Source organism: Herpailurus yagouaroundi, unplaced genomic scaffold (assembly GCF_014898765.1).
Source record: "Herpailurus yagouaroundi ecotype Mexico unplaced genomic scaffold, PumYag 141, whole genome shotgun sequence".
Classification (NCBI taxonomy): domain Eukaryota; kingdom Metazoa; phylum Chordata; class Mammalia; order Carnivora; family Felidae; genus Herpailurus; species Herpailurus yagouaroundi.
In genome coordinates, this window is record NW_024412396.1 from 51,411,689 (window position 1) to 51,431,211 (window position 19,523).

The 19,523-nt window shown below is 40.9% G+C and overlaps 1 protein-coding gene across 2 annotated transcripts in view; it reads right to left on the reverse strand.

Moving 5' to 3' along the window:
- VIPAS39 (VPS33B interacting protein, apical-basolateral polarity regulator, spe-39 homolog) overlaps positions 1-19,509 on the reverse strand; it is a 26,508-nt gene extending 6,999 nt beyond the window's left edge. For both annotated transcript variants that reach the window (XM_040477842.1, XM_040477841.1), the window contains exons 1-14: positions 19,382-19,509; positions 15,384-15,476; positions 14,167-14,269; positions 12,349-12,495; positions 11,478-11,516; positions 11,063-11,127; positions 10,278-10,334; positions 9,005-9,097; positions 8,334-8,367; positions 7,741-7,843; positions 6,145-6,172; positions 2,773-2,846; positions 1,002-1,077; positions 413-547 (exon numbers count right to left, since the gene is read on the reverse strand). In XM_040477842.1, coding sequence (XP_040333776.1) covers positions 413-547; positions 1,002-1,077; positions 2,773-2,846; positions 6,145-6,172; positions 7,741-7,843; positions 8,334-8,367; positions 9,005-9,097; positions 10,278-10,334; positions 11,063-11,127; positions 11,478-11,516; positions 12,349-12,495; positions 14,167-14,269; positions 15,384-15,476 — 1,047 coding nt within the window. In that variant the 5' untranslated portion in view covers positions 19,382-19,509. The remainder of the gene's footprint in view (positions 1-412; positions 548-1,001; positions 1,078-2,772; positions 2,847-6,144; positions 6,173-7,740; positions 7,844-8,333; positions 8,368-9,004; positions 9,098-10,277; positions 10,335-11,062; positions 11,128-11,477; positions 11,517-12,348; positions 12,496-14,166; positions 14,270-15,383; positions 15,477-19,381) is intronic.
- Between the last annotated feature and the right edge of the window lie 14 nt (positions 19,510-19,523).

Consider the following 19,523-nt stretch of genomic DNA (forward strand, 5'->3'; position numbering starts at 1 on the left):
CAAAAAACAAAATTTTTTAGAGTACTCACAAATACTTAACACCCTGCTGCTCTTCTCTGTACCATGCAAATCCATTTGAAATTATGGACCTTTGAACAGGGACTGCTGTGGGACCAGCACTGGTGAGACAGAATGTGCTATGCTAGCATGCCAGCTCACCGGAAGCCACACAAGCCCTTACAAACCTCTTTTTCCCACTTGGCCCACCCCTTCTGAGCATAGAAAGTCAAATAACATGAAGTTCCTTATCCATTGTTCCTTATCCTTTCTGAGGGCCAGGAAAGCTTCCAGGTGGACTTCCAAAAACTATACACACCCATTGTTAAGAGCACAAGGAAATAACTGGCTTCAAAGTATATTCCTCTTGTGCAGTGCGAGTGTATGCGGTCTTTCTTTCACATTTTGCCTATACCTCAGCCTCCGTGTAATGGTAGAAGCAGGAGTAGAAAAGCGTGGTCACTAATGGCATGTTGAGGATAGAAGCTTTGCGGGGGTGCTTCCGGAAGATCTCAGTCTGTCCTGCTGATTCTAGATGCCGATCGTTTGCCTGTGGTGGAGTGAAACAAGTGAAAAAAAAAAAAAAACAACAATGTCCACAGAGTAGAGGTAGGAAAAAAACATTAAATACTACAGCAGTTGTGTTTCCTATCCTAGGAAAGAGGCAAAGATGAGAAAAAGAAACTGCCCAGGATATCCCAAGGGAGTTTAAAAACCATAAAATGATGACAGAGCCATGTTGAATGGAGGAAGACTGGAGAAGTAAGGATGAAATGGGAGTTCTAGGAGGAAGAGAAAATACTTCCAGGTTAAGAGCAAGTGAGAAGGAAAAGGATGCCTGAGAACAATGGAGGGAAAAGGGCGATCACGTAAAGAGGAAATGAAAGGCTCTCGCAGAGTGTAACAGGAAATGACATATATGACAGAGCACAGAAGTCTCCTAGGTGCTGAATGACACTGAGCACTGGCATTGAAGCAGAAAATGTAGAGATAAGGAGTCTAACCTCAATAATGATCTGACGTTCCAGGAGGGTGTAATGGTCTTGAATATGTGCAGAATCTTCTGCTGAAAATGGCAAACTGGTAGAGAGCCAGAAGGTTAGCGCCTCTTTTTCTACTAAAACAAGAAACAAACCCAACTAAACCAAAACACCACTCTAAGCACAAGAGGCTCACAGCGCTTCACAAATCTGATCCCAATGCACCTTTAGACCATCCCTGAAAGGCAGAGAGAGAGAAAGCAGAAAACAGAATAGACCTTTGACTAGGATTTTGTATTTAAGGTTTTGCCACTTCAGGAGGGATCCTGATCAGCACCTGGCTGGCTCAGTTGGTAGAGCGTGAGACTCTTATTAATCTCAGGGTTATGAGTTCAAGCTCCATGTTGGGTGGAGAGATTACTTGAAGAAAAATAAAATCTTTAAAAAAAAAAAAAAAAGGAAGGAAGGATCCTCAAAGTCCACAAGATGTATGTAGTCATCAGTAGTTTGGCTGAGGAATTAGTTAGAATCCTCTCACTGTGGGAGCTGGTGACAAATGAGATACTGAGTGAGTGAGCTTAGCCAACTGCCTATCACCCACAACCCAGTGAAGTGCTGTGGTTTCTTACTGCAGAGAAATAAGGTACAATTAAATTACAAGGCATGGTGGTACGTTTATAGATTGATAAAGATCTCACAGATCTACACAAACTTGATCAAGGGTCCCCACCTTTCATCTTACATGTGAAAATGTTAAGAGACAAACAGCGTCTTGCCTAAAAGTCATACATGGTAAGTCAAGAGGTAAGGCCAGGAATAGAAGCCAGATTTTAAGCTTCCGGTTCACAGATCTCTCCTTTAGAAAGTGCTGTCTTAGTCCCATACTCCACTCACTCCTGGAAGAATTCTGAAACTCAATTACACTATCCCAGAGAAGCATGAGCCACAGCCAATTTTTGCAAGAGATAAAGAGAGACAGCAATAGGTTTCAGTTCCTTCACTATTCCAACTTTTCTCTTGGTTCACCAGAGGCCACTATGACATAGCTCAGTATTTGATAATGTTCAAATTAAGGATTGCACAGACAAAGACAAATTTCTAAATGTGAAACTGGGCACTCACATCCCATTAGGGACTAAAGCAACCATGAATACTGAACCTGGAGTAAGGCCTACCGGGAAGACCCTATACCTGTCTTGAAAGATAGAGGGAAGCAAGTTTCAGTCCAAGATAACAAAGCATTTTACGATAATGAAGGTTATTCAACAATAAAATAAGCTACTTCCAAGAGCAGTGAGTGCTCATCACTGGAAGAATAATATGTGGGACTGGTTTTTACAGGGACTTACATCCTGGATAAATACCTAGGCTGAATCAGTGGTTCTTGTGCTTTGGGGTCTCAAGGACCAGTAACACTGAAAATAATATGGAAGGTAAAGTGTTGCCGACTTTTTAATATATGAGGTCATTTAAAAAAATTCCAATGCATTTTGTCACCAAAAAAAGGAAGGAGAGGAAGGAAAAAATAATTCCAGAATAAAAGGCAGTCTTCAAATAAAATAAATTTAGCGATAGAAAAAATCCTCTTTTTATTGCCTTTATTTTTCTCAATTTACTACCCATCAGTGAAAACTCTACTGGGGAATTAATTTTGGAATCACTTCACTGAATGAGACCATCTTTAATGATGCTTATATGACCCACTATTAGGCTTTCCCTTCAACTACCTATCCACTCCTTAGTCTCTTCGCTTCTCTAAGATTTATGCTTAAAAACATTTCTCCCCCATACTTACCCAATGCAGGTCTTAAGAAATTCTTTTCGTTTCTCGGGGTCCTGAATGTTCAAGTGCTCTTGATAATGAGACAACTACAATTAAAAAAAAAAAAAAAAAAAGGCAGGCTTTGAGTTATTTTGTCTCCTTAGAAGGCTGAGTTAGCTATGTAACTAGACCTTCCATCCTTAAAAACTAAATTCTTCATTATCAGAGATTCCTCTGGGTGTGGATGGGTGTGTGGGTGTGGAGAGGATAAACAGTGATTCAAAATTGCTCTTCAGGGGCACCTGGCTGGCTCAGTAAGTAGTGCATGTGACTTTGTTTTTTTTTTTTAATGTTCATTTATTTTTGAGAGAGAGAGAGAGAGAGTGAGTGTATGAGCGGGGGAGGAACAGAGAGAGGGGGAGACACAGAATCCCAAGCAGGCTCCAGGCTCTGAGCTATTAGCACAGAACCCAACGTGGGGCCTGAACCCACGAACCACGAGACCGTGACCTGAGCTGAAGTCGGACACTTAACTGACTGAGCCACCCAGGCACCCCAGTGTAGCGACTCTTGATCTCAGGGTTATACAGATAACTTCAAAAAAAAAAATCTTCAAAATCACTCTTTGGTTTATTTATAACTGCAATATCTAATACAGTAACCACTACCCATATCTGGTTTACATTTACATTTAAATGATTTAAGTTAAACAATTCAGATCCTTAGTTACAGTAGTCATTTTTTTAAGTGTACAAAAGCTACATGTGGACTAGTGGCTACCATATCCAGTAGCACAGATACAGAATGCTGCCATCATCGTAGGAAGCTCTATTTGGACAGCGCTGGCCTACAATGAAGCACTGAGTAGCTGAGCACCCAGCTTTACTCCAAAGTTTGGCTTTAGCCTATTTAACTAAAACCAGCTTTTGCTTCAGCCTTAGTCTTTCAAAAGGCCAAAGAGCTAAATGCTTACTTCAACATTATTTTTGGCATCCTTGACCTTATATTCAATCAATGGTAGCATTATCCTGTAAATACCTAATAATTGACATCAGTAACACAAGTAAGGCAAGTCATCTGATTCACTGTTGACACGTGAAGACTCACATTCAAATACCGTAAGTCATACATATAACTCTGAAAGACAATCTCCTTATGTGCTTTCTATTTTGGAATTCTGAAAAAGGAACTGAAGATTAAATCCCTATTTGGGACGCCTGGGTGGCTCAGTCGGTTAAGTGTCCAACTTCAGCTCAGGTCATGATCTCACATTTCCTGAGTTTAAGCCCAGCGTCAGGTTCTGGGGCTCTCTGCTGTCAGCACAGAGCCCACTTTGGATCCTCTGTCTCCCTCTGTCTCTGTCCCTCCCCCACTTGCACGTGAGCACATGTGTGCTCTCTCTAAACATTAAAAATTAAAAATAATTAAAAAGTTAGTCCCTATTATTACAAGAGCTAATTGATGCAATAATTTATGATGGTTATAAAAGTTGAGATTTTATGCACAATTATTAAAAACTTTCCAAAAATAAAAAAAAAAAAAAAATAGATTAGGGGCATCTGTCTGGCTCAGTTGGTAGCGCATGCAACTCTTGATCTTGGGGTTGTGAGTTCAAGCCCTACGCTGGGTGTAGAGATTACTTAAAAATACAATCTTTCATAAATAAATAAACAGATTGACAGTTAATATGAATATTAAGAGAATGAACTGGCTTTAAGAAGGACAGTATATCCTTTTAGGAACAAGTATATAAAAATGTAAATGATAACATAAAATAGAATAGAAATTATATCATAATCTAATCTTCATAAAATGTTTGGTATACAATCATTCCTAGTATTAAAGAAAGCAATCTTTGAGACCTATGGTTTATTTTTATTGTTCAATTCCATTTGGACTTAAGTCTTTCAGGAAAGTCCTACTTAGGTAAACTTCCCACTCTGTGAGGAGAAACTGAAAGGAGACTATCATCAGCTTTGTCAATTCTCAAGTTCGTAAGGTTGGAAAACTCCAAATTTATATACAACCGCATGCATGTAAATCTGAATCTTCAATTCAAATATAATAGAGAATAGGAAGAAAATAAAGTTTTAGAAGAAAATGCGTTACCCAAACACATCTATTTTCACTAATCAAACTTCAAAACAACAAACTTTATAAGAATGCTGTATGAAGAAAATTCCCTATAGCTTCCAATCTATGGAGATTAGGGGCGCTTCAGTGGCGCAGTCGGTTAAGCATACGACTTTGGCTCACCTCCTGATTTCATGGCTCATGAGTTCGAGCCCCATGTTGGGCTCTGTGCTGACACTCAGAGCCTGGAGCCTGCTTCAGATTCTGTATCTCCCTCTCTCTGCCCCTCCCCTGCTCACTCTCTCTCTCTCTCTCTCTCTCTCTCTCTCTCAAAAAAAAAAAAAAAAAAAAACATTAAAAAAAAAACCACAACAAATCTATGGAGATTAAAAATGTAAACAAAAAGCTTTTCAAAATGATTGCTACAGACTGCCAATCACTTTCAGTAGATTAAGATAAAGGATTTTTGTGATTGTTCCATGCCTTGAATATTAAGTAAAAGTTCCTTTTACAAAATGTGACTGAAAAAACATTTTCCTCAATTTTATTCTGCGGTGTGAAGAAGGTTAGCAAGATTATTAAGCGTGCCAGCTGAATGTGAGCACTGATAACACCACAAACGTGTGGTGTAGTGACTGAAGGGACAATCCTGCCATGGATATGCTGAGGAATTCTTACCCCTGCACTACAATGGCAAACTTTTAAAAGTATATCTCTACATTTTTAATAAAATAATGAAATTTTTGGTACAATTTCAGATTTATTCTGGTATTTCAGGAGTTTATTCTGTAATGGTGAAAATCTGCCAAAAATCAGTTTACACACTTGGCCATTCAGCCCTCAGCCAAAATGTGTATTGGGTGCAGCCCGGCTTGACCTATCTTCCTTCTTGACCTATATCTGCTTTCTAATCCCTCTTAACTCTCCAACATTTTCTAGTATTAGAAGCCAAAACCCAAAAGCTCCTACAAACCAGGAACTGAAAACAACTAAGAACTAAAAAACAAATTACAAATTGACCAGGCCAGTTTTTTATTCATTTATTCAAAAAAGTGTTTATTGACACGCCCAATCAAAAGAGCATATAAAAAGAAACAGAACATCATTTGGATTTAGTTTTCAGGCTTCCCAGTGCCTTTCTCGTCCGGATGCAATCAATACCAAAGGAAGGAAACTGTTAACTAGTCTGGGATCTCGGAGGCTGGGTTTTGGCTTAGATTTCTGGGATCTTGGAGGCTGGGTTTTGGCTTAGATTTCTGGGATCTTGGAGGCTGGGTTTTGGCTTAGATTTCTGTTAAACAGGTCCCCAACTGAAACAAAGGCCACACTTACCGCAAGCTCTTCTGTTCTATCTAGGAACCTGGGAAGAAGCAGAAGGGAGCAGGGCATTTTTATCTATTGATGTGTGGCAGTATAACCTCACAAAATAGGATGGCTGCTATTCAAACTCATTTGCCTCCATAAATGAAATAAGCCCTCCTCTTAAAATTTCTATGAGCAACCTCTTCAAAACACATGGTGGATCAGGTATGATTGTTCCCCTGATCGCTCTAGCTGAGAAAGAAGCAAGGACAAGAAGGCATTGCAGGACAGTAATAACTTTGTAATGTTAACAGGTCTGATAGGCTCAGAGCCTCCACAAAACCTTAGCCCACAGTAATCTTACAGGGTTTTTTGGAAAGATTAAAGCCCTCTTCTCTGTCAGAACAATCTTGGAAACAGATTTTCTATATTATTCTGTTGTTTTCACGTAGTGTAGAATGGGTTTTGTCTATCCCAAAGGTGGTAAGACCTTGGAGAACAAGGACATTGTCTTCTAATTCTTTCTTATTCTGAATGGACCACTGTAACTAACGTCACTGCTTTGGCCTAGAGGTAATGCCTAATAAAGCCTCGTTGATCGGGTGGGAGGGAGGGAGGGAGGGAGGGAGGGAAGGAAGGAAGGAAGGAAGGAAGGAAGGAAGGAAGGAAGGAAGGAAGGGAGGGAGGGAGAGAAAGAGGGAGGGAAGGAGGGAGAGAACAGCCTGCCTCAATGAACATGTCTTCTGCAAATTCCTGGCTAACATCTGTAATCTTGGCCCTGACTAGGTGATCTGCTTTTCCCACCATAGTCTTGGGGCAGCTCATCACTGTGCTGGAGTCACTAGATAATTGGAGTTACCATGGGCCACATTATCAGCCTAAACAAAGGTTCTAACCCCTTTCCTGACATTGAAGACAAGACATAATATACATTTTAAGCTAAGGGCAGGAAAGTCTCTACTGATTAGAATGAGATAGGGAAGGAAGGAAAACATGGTAGAAGATATTCTCCTGCCCGACCACCAGCACATATGCCTACCTCTTGCCTCTCTACCTATTACAATCCTACCTAGTCTCAATTCCTAAACACCTCCATGCGGCTTTCCTGGGTATCCTGACTAAAGATTGTTATTTTCTTCTTTTGCTCTTCCACCGTACTTCCCACTGGCATCATTGGGGACCAAGCAATAAAAGATACCTTTATTCTGAGTCTTTTATAACAAAATGCTTAAAAATATTAATACAGACTATGTATTAAGCTAAGTGCTTTTCCCACACTAACTCTTTTAATCTTCATAATGACCTGCCGGGTACAAATCATCATTTCCATTGTACAGGTTTGGAACTAATGCTTGGAAAGGTTGGGCAACTTGCTCAAGGTCACTCTATGAACTAAGTGGTGTTGCCAGTATTCAATGTAGGTATGTTTGACTCCAGGGCCTCCTTCTTAACCACCTGCTATACTGTCACTTTATCATAGGCTGAGGTGCATTATTAGTTATCCCATCACCGTTTCAGTATCTTATCTAATAACAAAAAAAGAACAATGTCTTTTCTCTTTGTATTCTCCAGCGTGCTTTGAATAAAGACTCAGTAAACTTCATAGACAAGATGATCAGTTCTTACCTGAAGAGGTCTAAAAGCAACTTTTGATCCCCTATTTCTTTAAGGAAGTGAATGAGATGTCTCAAAGCAACCTGTCGCACCTCCAGCTCTCGGAAGAGGATCTCTGGCAGGCAGGAAATAGTTAGGTGGGGAAATTAAAGCCTATTACTCAGGTGTGAAATTGGTCTCCCTCCTCATACATTCCAAACATCTCAGAGCCAATCACAAGCAAGGAACAGTTTTTTATGGTACCCATTCCTCTGGCTCAATCCACCATCAATGCACTCCATGGTCCAGGGCAACTCTTAGCCATTCAGTCAGCCTTCACCAACTCAACCAGCAGGCACCTAGCATGGACTCTGAAGTCCTCAAATCAACACAGCCATCTGTCTGTCTAGCAAATAGGGACACTTTGAAGTTAACAGACTTATCACCCTACAGGATGAAAAACTGCCCTCAAGAGATGAGATGGATACTCTGAAGTCTTAGGCCATCCCAGCTGTCTCAGAAACAGACCTGATGATGGTGAATTCTGATAAAAGCCACAATGACATTCTCCCTTCAAATGTAGCAGGTATCTTGTCGACTGAAGATTTCTCTCAACCCATGCTCACCTTTGCTCAGTGTCCTCTTCAGGAAGATCAGAACCTAGAGGAAAGGAGAACAAAGAATAAATTACTCTGTGTAACCTTTCAAACGCAAAGCCCTGCCCTGAGCTCCTGATGTCTAGAAATGATGTCAGCGACACATTAGGCATCTTGGCAGATGTCTAAGAGAAGTCCACCTGCCCATTCCCACACTGGCAAGAGACACCCCCTCTGAGAGACTGCTCTCATACGTCTTCTCTCTCAGATTACTTTTTAGAAGCCAACCTGCTATTTCCTGATTATAATCAAGAGTTCCACATACAATGCAAGTCCTGCCAGCCGAGCCTCAGAGCATGTATTACTGAGAATCCTACACTTTAAGAGGAATCGAGGGGGTGCTTGGGTGGCTCAGTTAAGCATCTGACTCTTGGTTTTAGTTCATGGTTTGTGAGTTCAAGTGCCGCATCAAGCTTTGTGCCCACAGCACAAAGCCTGCTCGGGATTGTGTCTCTCCCCCTCTCTGCCCCTTCCATGCTCTTGCTCTCCCTTTCTCTCTCTTAAACAAACAAATAAATAAGAGAAATCTAGGATCTTTTCTAGACATTTAACCTAAAATGTTAAAGTCCTATTCTGAATGGACTCTGAGAAACTACTGAAAACAACAACTAAACAAACAACAAACAAAACCCACAACTTACTGCAGTAATGACATTTCCATCATGCATGCTTACTGCTTCCTCTAGGAGTTGTAGCTTGTCCTGTAAGGAGCGGAATCTTTCTAGTGAGCAGGCCTGGCAAAATAAGAACAGAATTAGCGTGCAAGAAAGTCCTGATGTCCTGATAAAGTCCTGCCAAAGTCAATGGGTAGAGAGATCACCTGTTCTCTTTTTAAGGAGGTATAATTTACATACAATAAAGTCTACCCTATTCAACTGTAATATTCAGTGAGTTTGACAAGTTCATATACTACCATAATCAAGATACAGAACAACTCCATCACCCCAAAAAGTTCCCTTGTCAGCTTTGATGTCAACTCCCCCGCACCCAATCTCTAGCCCCTCGCAACCATTCACCTGTTTTTAATCACCAAAGTTTTCCCTTTTCTAGGATTTCAGAAACAGAACCATACAATATGTACTCTTTCACATTTGGCTTCTTTTACTCAATTTCACTTTTTTTGTTTGTTTGTTTTGTTTTTAGTAGGCTCCACACCCACATGACTTGAACTCATGACCCTGAGATCTAGAGACACATACTCTACTGACTGAGCCAGCCAGGTGCCCTTCAAGATCACATTTCTGAGATGAATCAATACATTGTGGTGAGTACCACTAATTTATTCCTACTTACTGGTAAACAGTTTGCCATTGTATGGACATATCACCATTTATCCATTTATCTCCTGAAGGATATTTGGGTTATTTCCACTTTGGGGGCTATTATAAATGAAGCTGTTACAAAAATTTGTGTATAAGTCTTTGAACATAAGTTTTCATTCCTCTTGGATTGTAAATATCTAGCAATGAAGTTAAGTGTATGTTTAACTTCATAAGAAGGTGCCAGACTATTTTCCAGAGTAGTTTTAACATTTTCCCTTCTTGCTCTCAGTGTACCAGAGTTCTGGCTCCTCCACAGCGTCCCAATGCTTGGTATGATCAATACTTTTAAGTTTAGCCATTCTAGTGGCTATACAGTAGTATTTCACAGTTTTAATTCACATTTTCTTGATAACTGTTAATGTGAAAGAACTTTTCAAGTGCTCTTTGGCTATTCACGTATCTTTTTTTGACGTAACTGGTTACATCTTGCACCAAGTTTTTTACTGAGGTGTTTATCTTCTTATTGAAGATAATCATTGTTCTTTATATATTCTTGATAAAAAAAATCCTTTATAACATATGTATTTTGAAAATGTTTTCTCCCAGCCATGGTGCTCTTTTCCCACAAGAATTCTCTCTCCAGTGGCCTTACCTTGCCCTTCCGAAGGCGTCGCACTGTGTCACTGGGGCTCCAGTCATTGCTATAATCCTAGAATATCAGCAACACACGAATCTCAAGAGGTTAAGGGATCAGCATTATCAGTGTGCCAGCTCCTCACTTAAAACTCTTATCTTTATTCCCTAATGGGGAAATATTTTGTGGGAGGGAATGGATGAAAAAAAAATGAAGAACAAGAATGGTCTTGTTCTGAGTGTCTGAAGAAATTACAACAGGGACAATACAGGCAAGAAGAGATGGATCAAAAAGGGAAAGAACCAACTGACAAAACCATAACCCTATGCCTACTGGTTCAGGATGTCACCCCCTAGATACAATTAGTCACATTTTGAGATTCTAACTGACGGTTATGCAGACAGAAGGAAAAGAAGGAGACATGTTTCTCTTCTGGATCTTATGATATACTTCCTTCCTTATGAATCAATTTACTTTGTTATGTGCTTCTTGGGAATATGAGCTCCACAAAGCTTCCAGACCACAGCGATGATCAAAAGTTTCAAAATACAGCCTTCAAAAGGCAGTATAATGGGTAAGGGAAGTGCACTAGGACAGAATCAGAAAATAAACGGAGTCCCAGTTTCACCATTTAATAGCTGTGAGACTCAAGGCAAGCCCTGATATTTAGAAATCCAGTTTTCTTCTCTACATAAAAGTTAAGGTATTAGCTGGTCAAAAAGTTAGGAAGATCAAGCAAGATAACGTATGTCAAAGCACTCTGCACTGTGTGAAGTGTCACACCAGTGCAAGATATAACTCACCCTGTACTCCCCCTTAGGTCTGCCCAGCTCTGGAGCATAGCTTTTGGCAGGTGTGTCCGACAGAGCTGGAAAAAATAGGCAGCTGATTCAGAAAGACACCATCTTCATGTCACTCCTGTCCTCTACTGCTTCCTTCTCACATGCATTTTGTTGACTCGTGAGGTCCCAAGGCATCTTTATGGCCCAAAGTAGATCTCAGCTCCTCCCCAGAAACAGCGCCCCTAGAAGTCACCCCTTGCCCCTATAGCCAGAATGATCTTGACCTCCTTACTCAAAATCAGAAAATTTCTCTAATAATGGTGGTAGACTCAGAAAACATTTCATCTAATTACCACCTATCTCCATGACCCTGCAGAGTGTACCACATATCAGTAACTTCTCCCATAGTACTCCAAAGCAGAGGGTCAATGCTTACCATCCGAAAGAGACTGGAAACTTCCAGGTCTAGTTCTCCCTGGAAGTAAAGAACATGTAAGGGGAGAGGTCAATAGTTCCAGTCAGAAGCATTTCACTTGGTTAAGGATGCAGTATGTATAGAACCTTTTTTATGCAATGTGGGAACTCAAGGCTTAAAACAAACCTCCATTCAACTTCAGAAATTTGAGGTGCCATGAAAAACAAAGTCAGGGAAAAAAATTTTTTTTACTTGTGGTAAAATACACATGACATAAACGTTTTTTACCATTCTTAAATGTACAGTTTGGTGGCACTGAGTACATTCACACTGTACAACCATCACCACTATCCATCATTAGGACTTTCTCATCATCCCAAACTAAGATTCTGTACCCATTAAACAATAACTCCCCATTTCTCCTAACCTCCAGTCCCGGTCACCACTATTTTACTGTCTTTATGAATCTAAATATTGTAGGTATCTTATAGAAATGGAATCATACAATATTTGCCCTTGTATGTCTGGCTTACTTTTTTAAGCAACTGCCATACTGTCTTCCGCAGTGGCTACGCCATTTTATATCCCCACCAGTAGTAAACAAGGGTTCCCTACAGCAATGCACAGGGGTAGGCAGGAATCCTGACCTGGGTAAATTTCTTCAGCACCTGCCACAGAACTAATGTCAGTTTTGTTCATCATGTTCCTGCCAAATCCCTCTGAATGTCTCTCTTCTCTGACTTCTAATCCCTAACTGCCAGTTCCAAAGATAATTCTTTATCCTTCAATAATCTTTTTCTTCCAGAGTAAATGAAAATTATAAACTGAGTGCTTTTTTTGGGGGGGGAAAGAGAAAAGGAGGGCCCCCCTACCCCTTTAACAATCTCTTTACCTCTAAAAAAGCTGCTCAGGGAGTAGGTAGAAGTAGGTTTGGGTAATTGTGCATAGGAGGAGAAGCTGTTTCGGCTCTTGAGCTGTTCACGCCCCTCCTGGTTTGACCCACTGTTACCAGCAGTCTCTTTGATGGACCATGAGATACCTGTGAGATAGAACTAAATCAGTGATTCTCATACACAATAATCCTTGATATACAGCATTCTGATAAATACTAAAAGTTTTTCACCAGAGGCCCCGGTCTGTTATTGACATGGACTTAAAAAATTGAAGTAGAGAGAAAAAATAAATTCAAATCGACTCATCAACAGAAAAAGGAGCAAAGGAAATTAACAAATGGATCACAGAAAAGGAAATTCAAGTGGCTATTAAACATACGAAAAGATGCTCAACCTTACTTTTAATAAAAGAATTACACAAAGTAAAAGTGCACTGAGATACCATTGGCCCCTGTAAAACTGGCAAAGATCTAGAGTTCAATAATACCCTGTGTTGGCAAAGCTGTGGGGAAACAGAAACACTCAAACATCGCTGATGGGGGCACACTGGTACAGTCCCTGTGGAGAAGAATTTGGCAATATCTAACCCATACAGATGCAAATACCCTCTGCCAGTGATTCCACTCAAGAATTGATCTTTCATATACTCATATATGGGCAGAAAACAAGGTTATTGATAGCAGTATAAACAAAAGATTGGGAACAATCTAAAGTTCATCAAAAGTGGACTGTTTAAACAAATTATGGTAAACCCATACAACATAATCGATGCTGTTGTTTTAAAAGAGAGAATGAGAGTGGGGCGCCTGGGTGGCTCAGTCGGTTAAGTGTCCGACTTCAGCTCAGGTCATGATCTCACAGCTCATGAGTTCGAGCTCCACATCGGGCTCTGTACTGACAGCCTGGAGCCTGTTTCAGATTCGTCTCCCTCTCTCTCTGCCCCTCCCCTGCTTGTGCTCTGCTTCTCTCTCTCTGAAAAATAAAATAAAATAATTTTAAAAAATAAATAGAGAATGAGAAACTTCTTTACGTACTGATATGGAAAGATCTCCAAACTATATTGTCAATTGAAAAGAGCAGGGTATAAAGCATGCTACCACTGGTGTAAAAGAGGGGATAAGAATATACATATTCCTATATGCATTTCCAAATATAAAAAGAATCTTTAGTTGAACACACAGGAAGCAAACCACAGCAGTGTTTTGGGATAGCAGGGACTGAGAACAGTAAATGCACGATAGTGTTGGAGGAAAACTTTTCATTGATTGCCTAAAATACTATATTTTTAAAGTGTGATGACAGTCCTACATTAAAAAAATTTTAACATTCTCAAAAATCAGATGGACTCTGCAAAAGCGTTAAGTGGTATTATATAACAGCTAGACGATGAGACTTGGTGGCTAAGGAAGTCAGTCCTACCAGCCAGTTAGGAGCAATTAAGCCAATAGTCCCAAATATGACTGCATATTGGAAGCACTTACAGTATCTATCATAAATTAAGACCCTCACCCCCGAGACATACTGAATCAAAGTCTCTGGAGTGAAGCCTAGGAATTTAATTTTAACAAGCACCCCAAGTGAGTCCGAAATACCCAGCCAAGCATTAACCCTAAGACAGCAGACTAGACAGCCACATGGGAACTACTGTTATTTCCTCAAGTATCTTCTGAGGTTAAATTTTCAAATGTATGCTCATCTGAAAATAGTCTACCCTCATTCCCCTTCCTGACAAAACACTGAGAAGACAAGCAAATGGAGCCCTCATTAGTGACAAGAACCCTGAATATCAATCCCCTCCTATAGCCTCTTCTACTTACTTCCCACTGGCTCCCCACTCCAGCTGACTCTCTCCAGGTCATCGTCATCATCATCATCCACGAAGTCTCGAAGACTATTTACTGCTCTCTTGGATTCCTTTAACTGCGGAGGGACATAAGGCAGGGCACTCAGGTAAGCAGTATTTCCCACCTATCTCTTTGACAATCAAGGTGGCTGAGCAATTGACACTTAAAGATGGCAAACACTTTCACCCTTTGCAATCTAGCCTGCCAGATACTTGCCAAGAAAACAAATTGTTCTTTAGCCAACACTGCAGTCCAGTGGCAAGAGTTAAAAGGAATCAAAGCTGCTTTTAGGTTCTAATAATAGGGGCACCTGAGCGGCTCAGTCAGTTCTGACTCTTGATTTCAGCACAGGTCATGATCTCACAGTTCATGGGATCCAGCCCCATATCAGGCTTTGCACTGACAATGTGGAGTTTGCTTGGGATTCTCTCTCTCCTTCTTTCTGCCTTGCCCTAGAGTGCATGCGTATGCTCTCTCAACCTCTCTCTCTCAAAATAAATAAATAAACTTAAAAAACAAACAAACAAACAAACAAACAAACAAACAAACAACTCTTGAGGCGCCTGGGTGGCTCAGTTGGTTGAGCATCCGACTTCAGTCAGGTCACGATCTCACGGTTCATGGGTTCGAGCCCTGCATTGGGCTCGCTGCTGTCAATGTGAAGCCTGCTTCAGATCTATCTGCCTCTTTGTCTGCCCCCGCTCCCCTCAAAAATAAGTAAAACATTAAAAAAAAAAAAACCTCTTAAAAAAAAAAAAGTGCTAATCATATTCCTGGCAATGACTTACTGTGTAAACCTGAGTGAGTCTGTCCATCTCTCCAAAATAAATGTTTCCCCATTTGTAAAATAGATGCAATAAAGACAACTTCCAATCCAATTCATTGTTCAAAAATAACAATTACATCATATGATAAAAGATTTGGGGTTCTGAGGGAAAAAAAAAACTGAAAGGAATAAGTTACCTTAAGAACAAAAGTAAGAAGGGTGGAGAGTTGATTTTTACAATCTTTCTGGCTCTGTTTTGAAACCTCTTTTCTATGAGGATTTTTCTAAAGGTCTGACCCCAAACACTTCTGAGCCTAATGGAGACACAGTCAAAAGCTAGCTTACCAAGGACACAAGGGGAAGGAATTTTAGAGTGGCACTGTGGAGGAGGTGTGACCTGCAGCAATTGCTCAAGAAAACCCACCTGTGACAGTTCATCATCTTCATCATCAAAGGTGAAAGCCTTGAACTTGGAGCTATTCCAATACTCCTCCTCATCACCTTTTGTCCGATTCATCTGGAGTAAGAGTAAGACAGATACATGTCGTTTCCTGGATCACTTCCCACAGAGCTCCAAAAACTTTAATTTCCTTCACTACAAACTCTCCCTCCCACCCCACACCCCAGTAATTTGGGGACATTTCAAAGAATTAGATAGAGCAAATATTGAATCTGCCACATAAAATCAGATCCTTGCGTCTCCAACTGATCAAATCATACTTTTGATCCTCTAATTACCCACGAGTACTCTTCATTCCTAGACTACCTACTTTGTTCAAGGCACTCTCTCAGGAGCTGTGAGGGATATGTAAAAAATGCAAGACAGGGGCACCTGGGTGGCTCAGTAGGTTAAGCGGCCAACTTCAGCTCAGGTCATGATCTCGTGGTACGCGAGTTCAAGCCCCACGTTGGGCTCTGTGCTGACAGCTCAGAGCCTGGAGCCTGCTTCGGATTCTGTGTCTCCCTCTCTCTCTGCCCCCCTCCCACTCACACTCTGTCTCTCTCTGTCTCTGTCTCTGTCTCTCTCTCAAAAATAAACATTAAAAAAAAAAAGTACAAGACACAGCCCCTCTTCTGAAGCACCCTACAAGAAAGCTGGGGTATTCAGCATAGATATGTATAAAGGTAACAGCACAAGACAGGCAAGTGTTATAAGAATGCATCCCAAATTTTGCTGAATACACAAGATCAAAGTATCAACAAAACCAGGGCACCTGGGTGGCTCAGTTGGTTAACCATCCAACTTCGGCTCAGGTTCATGAATTCAAGCCCCACATCAGGCTCTGCACGGACAGTGAGGAGCCTGCTTGGATTCTCTGTCTCCCTCTCTCTCTGCTCCTCCCCTGCTCACACCCTCCCCCCTCTCTCAAAAATAAATATTTAAAAAATTAAATTGAAGAAAAAGCATCAACAAAACAGATAAAAATTGCATTCATGTATTCAACATTTATCTAATACTGAGTGCCATCTTTGAGGCACTATTCCAGGCTCTGGGAATACCACAGTGAATAAAAATGGCTCTTGTTCTCATACATGCTTGCTAAATGTCAGAAGAAAGAAAGCAAAGATTAAATGAAGTAGAATTATCCTGCCTGTATCTTCAAATTATGATTAATTTACGAATAAGTATTGGCCGAATTCTGGGAACTGAGAGCATGGCCAAGAAAAGAAAAAATATATATATAAAGAATCAGTCAAAATACCACAAGTCCCTCCCATCACTATTCTAAAATTAGATTTCACTCTGAAAAAAATTATCAATGCCAACTGGACAGAGTGAAAACTGATTTAAACTAAGAAACAGTGGTGTGCCTGGGTGGCTAAGTCGGTTAAGGGTCCGACTCTTGATTTCAGCCTGGGTCAGGATCTCACAGTTTCTGGGATTGAATCCCATGTCGGGCTCAGCACTAACAGCAAGGAGCCAGATTAGGATTCTCTCTCTCCTCTCTGCCCTTCCAGACTGCTCACACATGCTCTCTCAAAATAAATAAATATTAAAAAACAAAAAACACTAGGACGGAGTAACCAAAACTCCCAAAGCAACAAAAAGAACTCCAAAGGCTACACAGGGTTAAATTCTAAAGAATTCATTTGCTTTTCCTTTTCTCTCAACGGTACCTTTCACAACAGAAGCTTGACATACACTCATCACGGCAGCCCTGTTGAAGCTTCTGATGGCCCTTAACATACTCTACAGATATTCCTTAACTTACAATGAGGTTAACATCCTGATAAACCAAGCATAAGAAAATATCGTGAGTGGAAAACACTGAACATCATGGCTTAGCCTAGCCTACCTTCAATGTGCTTAGAACACTTATATTAGCCTGCAGTCGGGCAAGATCATTTAACGCAAGGCCTATTTTATAATAAAGTGTTGAATATCTCATGTAATTTATTGACTACTGTACTGAAAGTGAAAAAACAGAATGGCTGTGTGGGTGCAGAATAGTTTAAACGTACCAGTTGTTCACTCTTGTGATGTGGCTGACTGGGTGCCGTAGCTCACTGTCACTGCCAAGCATCACAACAGTGCAATGCTGTATATTGCCAGCCCGGGAAAAGATCCATATTCAAAACTCACCCTACGGCTTCTCCTGGATGTGCATCACTTTTGCACCATCATAAAGCTGAAAAATCCTAAGTCAAACCACTATAAGCCAGGAAATCATGTGTACTCTCACTTCCTGACTCTTGTGTTTTCAGAGGATATAGGGATTGCAAAGGTATGGTGGGAATTTTCTAATGTCTGATCCCTTCCCATGGCAGACATCACTAATCAATTTCTAGTGAACCCAGATGTAACTTAAAAATCCTTTTGTATATTTAAAGCCAAATAAAAAAGTCGACAGATACAATGAAATCATCCTTCATGGTGGTACAAGCACAGACTTTATAGTAGGCAGCTTTGAATTCAAATCTTGGTCTCCCAATTCTGAGGAAACTGGGTAAATAATTTTACTTCTAAGCCTTGGAGAAAATGATATCCTACCTCACAAGATTGCAGTGAAGAAGAAATAGGACTCAGGGAACACCTAGCAGAAAAGTAAATACTAAAGATCAGTTCTTTTTAGTGTAGGATATTTTACTGACACCTTTCCATCTTAGTTTCCTCATCTGTAAAATGGGCATAACAATAGACCCCTTACCTTATAAAATTGTTGTGAAGCTTAAACTAGATCATACATGTGGAGCACCTAGTGTCTGATACAAAATTAATGCTCAGTGTTAATTTTTATTAGTAAAGCATCATGGCAGCTTAGAAAAAGCTAGACAGAAAATACTTTCAAGCAATCCTAAAGATTAAAAAAATTAATCTGACACAAAAATGCTGAGAGTGGCTATCACCAACACTGAAGACGTACATAGAGTATGTAAATGTCCCTGGCACAGATTGCCAACTTAATAGAGCACTCTCATCCTCACAACAGCTCTGTAAGGTAGGTCTGGCAGATTCCATCTCTATTTCACTGATGAGGAAGATGAGGCACAAAAGAATGAGGTACCAAAACCACTTTGCTAACTGCTCCTATAATCTAGGTTTTCTAGCTCCTGAATCACTTCCACTCTGACATGTATGGTCCTTCTGGTTTACTCTAGGGAAAACAAGGGCAGTAAATAAATATCTGGAAATATCTACAGATAAGCATAGAATGTGTCTAACACACCCGATAATCCACCAGAGAATTTCTGGAATCGTTTTTAACCATGCAACCGCAGGAGATACTTGCCACCAATTTGTACTTCTAGCCAAATCAGAACGTAAATTTACTTGCCAAGTAAAGAGATAATGATAAAGATTTAATGGCTCTACAAGTTGCAGCAACCAGGTACAATTTTAAAAGTGACTGGGAAAAGTGCTTCAACATGATTTCAAATACAGCAGAGGCTTGTCCCTATCGTCACCTGTACTGAGAGCCCACAAGACAGGGAAGCAAATCCGAGGTACAGGACAAAGGAAGGACAACAGGCATCAGGAAAAAAAAAAAAAAAATCCACAACCAACACGCTCCCAGCCTCAGGACACTTCAGAAACCAGCTACCGAGAAGTTACACTCAGATTCAATTATCTTCTGAGCCAGGCTTCCACATGTGAGGCTATTAACGGAGACCGGGGAATGTGGGTTAACCTAGGAAGACTCTACAGGCGAAAAGTCCAGGAAGCCATGGACCTATGCAGTCGCCAGAGTCCGGCGGATCGCTGGCAGAGTAAATGCTCTTTCAAAATCAAATGTCGAGGCTCACTCACAGCCCCAATCTCGAGTGTACTCGGGCTCGTAGCGTACTCGGTCGCTCCGACTGGAGGAGTCGGGCCTGGCGGGGGGTCTAGGGACACCTCAGAGAGTAAGAGGAAAAGGATATGTCCGCGGCGTGGTCGGACTCAACCAGATACGCGGCCCAAACGGATTGGGACACCCTCACCTCTTCCACACCGAGCCCACCCTTTCAGGGCAGCGTCAGACTCTTCCGCCGCTGGACCACCCTTTCTAGTCAGGCTAAGCTGCATAGAAAATGGGCGGAAGCGAACAGTCGCTGGGTGGGGCGGGAGGGGGAAACGTGGGTC